Source organism: Anneissia japonica, unplaced genomic scaffold, assembly GCF_011630105.1.
Source record: "Anneissia japonica isolate Jap-2015-1 unplaced genomic scaffold, ASM1163010v1 scaffold287704_len1198815_cov201, whole genome shotgun sequence".
In the NCBI taxonomy this organism is placed as follows: Eukaryota; Metazoa; Echinodermata; class Crinoidea; order Comatulida; family Comatulidae; genus Anneissia; species Anneissia japonica.
Window position 1 is genome coordinate 1,000,694 of NW_022731578.1, and position 7,280 is coordinate 1,007,973.

The 7,280-nt window shown below is 33.2% G+C and overlaps 2 protein-coding genes across 2 annotated transcripts in view; one reads left to right on the forward strand and one right to left on the reverse strand.

The window, feature by feature from the left end:
* Positions 1-4,303, reverse strand: part of LOC117115449 (alpha-N-acetyl-neuraminyl-2,3-beta-galactosyl-1,3-N-acetyl-galactosaminide alpha-2,6-sialyltransferase-like) — a 24,495-nt gene extending 20,192 nt beyond the window's left edge. Inside the window, exon 1 of the mRNA XM_033259263.1 lies at positions 4,219-4,303. Coding sequence (XP_033115154.1) covers positions 4,219-4,288 — 70 coding nt within the window. The 5' untranslated portion in view covers positions 4,289-4,303. The remainder of the gene's footprint in view (positions 1-4,218) is intronic.
* Positions 4,304-6,253: 1,950 nt separating this feature from the next.
* Positions 6,254-7,280, forward strand: part of LOC117115450 (probable rRNA-processing protein EBP2) — a 5,834-nt gene continuing 4,807 nt past the window's right edge. Inside the window, exon 1 of the mRNA XM_033259265.1 lies at positions 6,254-6,402. Coding sequence (XP_033115156.1) covers positions 6,355-6,402 — 48 coding nt within the window. The 5' untranslated portion in view covers positions 6,254-6,354. The remainder of the gene's footprint in view (positions 6,403-7,280) is intronic.

The following is a 7,280-nucleotide window of genomic DNA, read 5'->3' on the forward strand; positions in this document are numbered from 1 at the left end:
ATATACAGTACATATACATATATATATATATATATATATATATATATACATATACACATACATATATATAAAATAAAATATTTAAATAAAGTTAAGTTTGGTACATTTCTAAATAATATTTCTTCATCTGCTTTCTAAAAGTGTGGGTACTATTGCAATTTTTAAACTTAACATGAGTATCATTCCATAATTTCGGTCCGTATACAGAAACAAAAAATTGGCTTTTAGTTAGTCTTACAAAAGGAACGTAAAGTGAACGTAAAGTTTTTTAAGCAATAACTGTGTATAGGTTTATAATCATGAAATAAAGCTAATATAGAGGTTGGGAGTTGGCCTTTTATGTATTGAAACATAAAAGACGCAACTTGTAGTTTGTTTAGATCCATAATTTTTAATATATTTAGTTTTTTAAACAGAGGTTCAGAAGACGATGCAAATGAAGCTAAATCAATAATTCTGACAACGCGTTTTTGTAGCTTAAGTAATCTATCCATGTTCGAAGAATAGTCACAGGCCCATATTAAGTTACAATACTGCAAATAAGGAAGAATAAGAGTATTGTACAAAGTAATTAAAGTGTTGCGTGGGAAGAATAACTTAAGCCTGTTTATTATGCCTATTGATTTTGATATTTTGCTTGCAACATAATTTTGGTGTAATTTCCAACTTAGAGTTTCATCGATGAATACGGTACTCCTAAAAACGAAGTATTTGATTTACGTTCTATAGGATTTTCATTAAAAATAATGCTAAAGTTTGAAAAATTTAGTTTTATGGTGTGAATGAAATAAAATATAGTTAGTCTTTTGAATATAAATTAGGAGCTTATTTGCATTGAACCAGGAACCAATTTTTTAAAACTCATTATTAAACTATTTAATATTTTAATTAAATGAATACATAGACTTATTTAATAATTGTTTACCCCGTGAAGAAAGCTCTGATAATCCAGATCACGAAATACTAAAATTAGCACGGAACTAAAATTCATGCTACACCGGCGCCAGCGTCTGAAATCGGTCGGGAGGGGGACACACAAGTGAAATACGCTAGGGTGGCCCGTGGTGGGAATGGTCCGGCGCCTCGCTTAAAATGTCTCGAAAGTTTTCCACCCCGCACCCCCATCCAGTCGGGTAGAAGAATCACAATCCATCGTGGCCGGAACAAAAATTATATTGCAGGCCTATTTTTTACTAAAATAGTAGGTTCTAAATCGATTAATTACCGTTATTTGAATAAACGCCCTGATGCGGGTCTTTATTCGAGGGGGGCGTTTATTATTTGTGTGTGTGTGTGTGTGTATGTGTGTGTGTGTAAAAATGGATACCGTACGCATACTCAAAGAGAAAAAAACACATTACCGTGAAAATGCTGTGCGTAAATCATAAGACATATTTGATCCCAACCAGGTTAGAACATATGTACGGTAATTCTACTTGATTAGGGTATTTTGTTTTTAATTCAATTACACATTTTTCAATCAGTGGAGAAATTAAATACAAGATTCCATCTAAAATATAATTTAAAATTAAGAACAAAAGTAAATAAGTATTAAATATAATTTTAATAAAAGTTATGATTGATACATTTCTGAATAAATAATTTTCATCTGTTTTCTAAATAATTTAACTTTTATACATATTTTTAATTTATCATCAATATTATTCCATAATTTGAGTCAGTAGACCGTAACTTTTTCTGAGTCTTACAAAAGGAACAAAGTAAATTTTTATTCTTTAAATAATAGTCATGAATGCTTTTAGAAATTTGAGAAATTGCAAGTGTAGAAGCTGGGAGTTGACCATACTGTAACATAAAAGAAGAAACTTGTACTCTATGCAAATCTATAATGTTTTAAATATTTAGTTCTTTAAACAAAGGTTCTGAAGGAGATGCAAAAGGAGATAAATTAATTATTATGACAACACGTTTCTGAAGTTTAAGTATTCTGTCCAGATTTGAAGGATAGGCCTAATCACTGCACCACACGAGGTTATATTATAAGGTAATATAAGTGTATTATATAAATTAATTAAAATATATCGTGGAAAAAATAACTTTAGTCTATTTATAGAAGGGTAATTTTCGTCGGGGAACCCATATCAAGGATAACACTCATGATAAATAATTCATTGAGGTCGTGGAAAATCTCGACTTCGACTTTGTTCGGAAATCTGTGGCGCGTTCAAGGGGGAGTGGGAGGCTAAATTGTTCAATTTTCAATTTAATGGAGATATATGGAAAATTATATTCAAATTTTAAGCATGAGAGTGTAATTTCCGGCCATCTAGAGGTGCCATAATAACAAATTTTCTTACCTCAGCCCCAACCATGGTGGGGCTGATGTGGTCTGCTGAAGTATCCAGTGGCGGATTCAAGGGACCCAGGCGGCCCGCCAACGATCTTTGGCTAAAAAAGATCTTGTTTTTTACAACCATCGTCTGTAAAAAGTAATATTAAAACAAACATATAAACCAATCCGTATAGAAAGCAGTTTATTGTTGATTCGACCAACGAGAAGAATTCTGAGATTCGATTTACGAGATTCTGTTCTTTCTCCTCAGTAGAAACAGGCCCTTTGACACCCATTGATAATTTTGGCAGAAAATTGAAAATTTCCCCTTTGAATAAGAGGCTACTTTTATAATATATATATATATTGGTTTTTGGTGCAGATGTGTATGACATGCTCCATATTGAATACCGATTGTGTTAGTAGTAATGGTTTTGGTAGACCCAACTAAACTAAAAAAAATCCCTTCAAATATTAAAGAGTGCATTACAATATATAGTGACTTCAATACAGTTTTTTTTTAAATAATGATGATGATATTATTATACACATCAAAATAATACACAACATAAGATGATGTATTGTGTATACAGTGCTTAATTGAAAAGGCATATAACTGATAGTTTTAGTAGGACGATGTTGTTAGTAATTGTAATTGAGATTTAGGTATCAGAACGAGCACAGGACTTGATGCGTGAATACCCAAAAATGGTTTATCAAGAATCAATAACAGCATACAGTAACTGTAAATCTATTCCAAAGCATTTGGAATAAAATGATCTTACATTTACTATACCATTTCCTAATTTCCCTCTAAATACAGTAGTGATATTTAAAACCATTTTTAGTGCCGGTCTTTATTAGAAGAATTCGAATTGGAGACCAAAGCTGCTGAAGACCACCAAAACCACAGTCCCAAAAATGGTCTTTAATTTTTGGGACTGTGTCTCAAACAGGTCTCACCCTAACACACTGACCAGACAGTGACGTATACGGGGATGGGTGGGGGGAGCCGTGGGAGTCGCGGCTCCACCCCTCCCCCTTCTTTGTACACAATGTTAAAATCTTAAAGCCTTGTTCTTGCTAGCCAATACAATTCTTTCCAGGTATCACTCAAAATTATTACTTCTAAACTACCGTATGTAAATATGCATCAGCACACATACATAGGCCTACTATAATAACACATACGCCTCCATGATTTTTCAAAATCTCAAATCCATAAATCCCAGGCCAGGTTTTTCAGATACAGAAATGTGATATTGTATGGTTCAGTTTGGTTTTTATCCTTTTGTAAGCTCTAAAAAATGTTGTACTATAGTACTACTAGTAGTAATAATAATAATTATGATGATGACGATGTTGATAATAGATACCGGCAATGATATTAAAAAGCGAAGAAAATTGTGCTAAAGGCGAAATAAGTAAGTTGTGAGTTGTGATTTGTTATTATATATTTATAATTATTATAGTATAGTTCAAGCTTAGTAAGCTATAGTTAGACCTAAGTTGTCATGAGAAATTTGTTGGCGCTTTATTTTGACTATATAATGATGATGTGATGATGAATGAATTTTACTATATAAAAGTGTCATTTCCGTCCATCTAGAGGTACTATTTCCTCAAATTTTCTCACGGGTTTGAAGCATGTAAAGTACCTACTCAAAGACAATGCTTTTAGGCTTTATTTCTATGGTGCATCGCACATATTAATAAGATCTCTATGGTTGCCGAAAATCCCTGACAGATCATAAGAAATTTGTTGGTGCCTTATTTTGAGATAGGTGATGATGGTGATGAGTTTTACTAAAAATGTCATTTTCTGGTCATCTAGAGGTAATATTTCCTGAAGTTTTCGCACCTCAAGATGGTCTTGCTCAGATGAATTTAGACAAACACATGCCCCTCCCCCTCTCTCCACTCACCTTTCAAAAAAATCTTTGATGCCCTTGCTCTGGCCTCATTTATGATGGGCTTATTTTGATGTCCTTCCATCACTCACTAAACTATGACACCTCCTATCATCATCCTCTTAATCACCACCATCGCCATATAAATGAAATTACAATTACAATAAAAGTTGTATGTTGTTCCAGACTCCAGTGCTATGACAGATAGGCCTATAGAAGAATGAATAAGTAATGACTTAAAACATCAGAGTGAGGGTTACAGTATATATTTCAATAGTGGATTAAAGGGGAGGGGGAGGTCGGCTAGGGTCCCTCCCTCAAATTGTTTAAATATTATTTAAAAAAATTTAGGAAAAATTCATATTTAAGTTTGAGAGTGGCACCATTTCTGGCCACCTGGAGGTGCCATAATCATACATTTTATACAGCCCCACCATGTTAGAGCTAAGGTGGTCTAGATCGTCGACCCAGTGAAAGTCCCTCCCTGGGATCCCTCTACACTAAAGATTCCACTGAATTTGAATCTATGAAATTAGTTGGTACAAAGTATACATAACACACATACCCATTTAAGGATAAAAATGTTTTATATTGTTATTTTGAGTAAAATACTGATGACGGAATCAGTGGTGGCACCAGTGGGGTCCAAGTGATCACAGCCCCCTCCCCTCCCCTCTGTCAAAAAAAAAAAATTTGTCGGGGAGAAAAAAGCTTTTCACAGGGTATGAAACTCATTTTAAGTTTTTTAAAGCGTTAAATTGTTAAAATTTCCTGCCCAGGAGAGTCCCCCCGGGGTCCCCTATGTCTAATTTGGATGTCATTAACTCCCCACTTCCTCCTGTCGGAAAAATCAGCCTTTCTCCACCCCTCCCGACTTCCGGTCATAGTCTAGGAACCTTGAAATTGGGCGAAGGTAATGGGGGCTCAATAATAATAATAATAATAATAATAATAATAATAATAATAATAATAATAATAATAATAATAATAATAATAGTAATAATAATAATAATAATAGTAATAATGCTAGTAATAATAATATAATAATAGTAATAATAATAATAATAATAATAATATTATTAATAATAATAAAAATAATAATAGGCTTTATTTAAACACGGAAACTTGGCTCAACTAACAGTTGTTATTCTGTAAAGCTGTGTATACAAAAATGTAACCAGAAAATCAAATGAAAAAATGACTTAAAATTAATCAAACAATTTTTTAAACGACTAAATATCTTAACTAGACTTATCTTAAACAAACTTAATTACACTTTACAAATTAACTGAAACACAAAACAAAAATACAGTAGTTTACTACCACAAGGGTGTTTGCAAACATTCTGTTACGTGTATTTACAATTATATGCTTTTTAAATAAAGACAATTTCTTAACATTTTTAACATTATCGCTAATAATTTCATTCCAAAGTTTTTGCACCTCTATATTGTGACAAACTTCTCTTTTTGTAGTCAGTTTTTGGATTTGGCAATATTAATTCTGGTTTAGTTCTAATTATATCATGGTAATTATTTTTAAAAGCCAAATCTGTTAGATAATGAGGTGCAAGGTTATTCATAATCTTAAACAGATGGCTTTTGGTCTAACTAATTTCATCCATTTAAAGCCTTGCAGACCTTGAGTACTGGGAACACTTCTTGATTTGTTTAGAATAATTTTAACTGCACGGTTTTGAAGAATTTGGAGTAATGATCAGGTGGAAGCGCCAGCTCGCAAACTAAGATGATTTGAGGTGTTTTTTGACTATAAATGACAGTGGTTTTTTTTTAATTGTGGGTATGGGTGGGTGCATGAGGAACTTCTAATCCCTAGATATGCCACTACAGACCTCCCGTCGATCCTGGCGGCATCACTGGACAGAATAATAGGCATATTGAGAATAGTAATGCTTAAATTTAGGCAGGGGGTGGGGTGGCGCTTTTCGAAATTTTAAAATTTATATTTCTTTGTAACTGTATGATCAAAGAGTATGCCAGTCAAATTTAATGATGTTGCTCTTTACTTGCTCGTTGGTGGCGCTGTCTAGAATGAGTGTGTACGCGCACGCATGTTGTTTCGTCGTGCTAGTGCTGTGGTGTGGGAAACCAACCTCTTGTAAAAAAGCGTCTTTGCGAATTGTATTGAAGAATGTCATCGGATTCAGATTCAAATGAATATTTGGATTCCGATGAAGAGGTAAGATAGAAAGTAATAAAAACATTTTAAAATGCAGCTTGACTGTTTGAATGTAGTGTCAAAAAAGGCGCATGATAGCTAGGCTGGGTTCGGAGCGTTCTATTCTATTCTACTACTAGGCCTAGCTACCTACCTCTCAGCCTGTACAGGCAGAATACAGGCTGACGATATCGGTTCCTGTTGTTTGTGATTAGACGGTTGGTCCCGTTTTCTGGGTTCTCAGAGCCTAAGCCTAGTCACCGTACGTGTTAACATTAATATCATAGTTCCAAGTGATTTTATTCGTCATGTAAATACTTGTAACTAGGAGTAGTACCAGACTGTATGGTCGCTAATGCACTGTTGCACCTAGGCCTAACTGTCTTTTAATTCTGAATTTTTTTACCTCAATGTTCTTCTCACACAGTCACAACATATCAAACATGAGGACAAAGTGTGAGTTGTCCTCACACTGAGGAAGAACACAGGAGTGTTTGAAATATTTGTGAATTAATAAATTATATTGCTTCTAATATGTCTACAACTCATAGCTATTTTATATTGCTGTCTTTCTATGTTTTTTATTTATCGAAGCAAACGTGGAATCTTCATTTATTAATATATATATATATATATATATATATATGTCTCTTATACACATCTAGATGTGTATAAGAGACAGAGATGAAAGAGGATAGGGATGATAGACTATTTAAAGGATAAGAGGCCTTATGTTCAAATGAAGAGAAGAGCGGAGTAAATTCAAAGAAAGGTAAATACAGAAGAGGGTAAATTTAACTGTGTTAACGGCTATCTTGATTATTATTATATACATATACGTATATATATTCATATATATATATACATATATATATATATATATATGTACATGTTTTTGA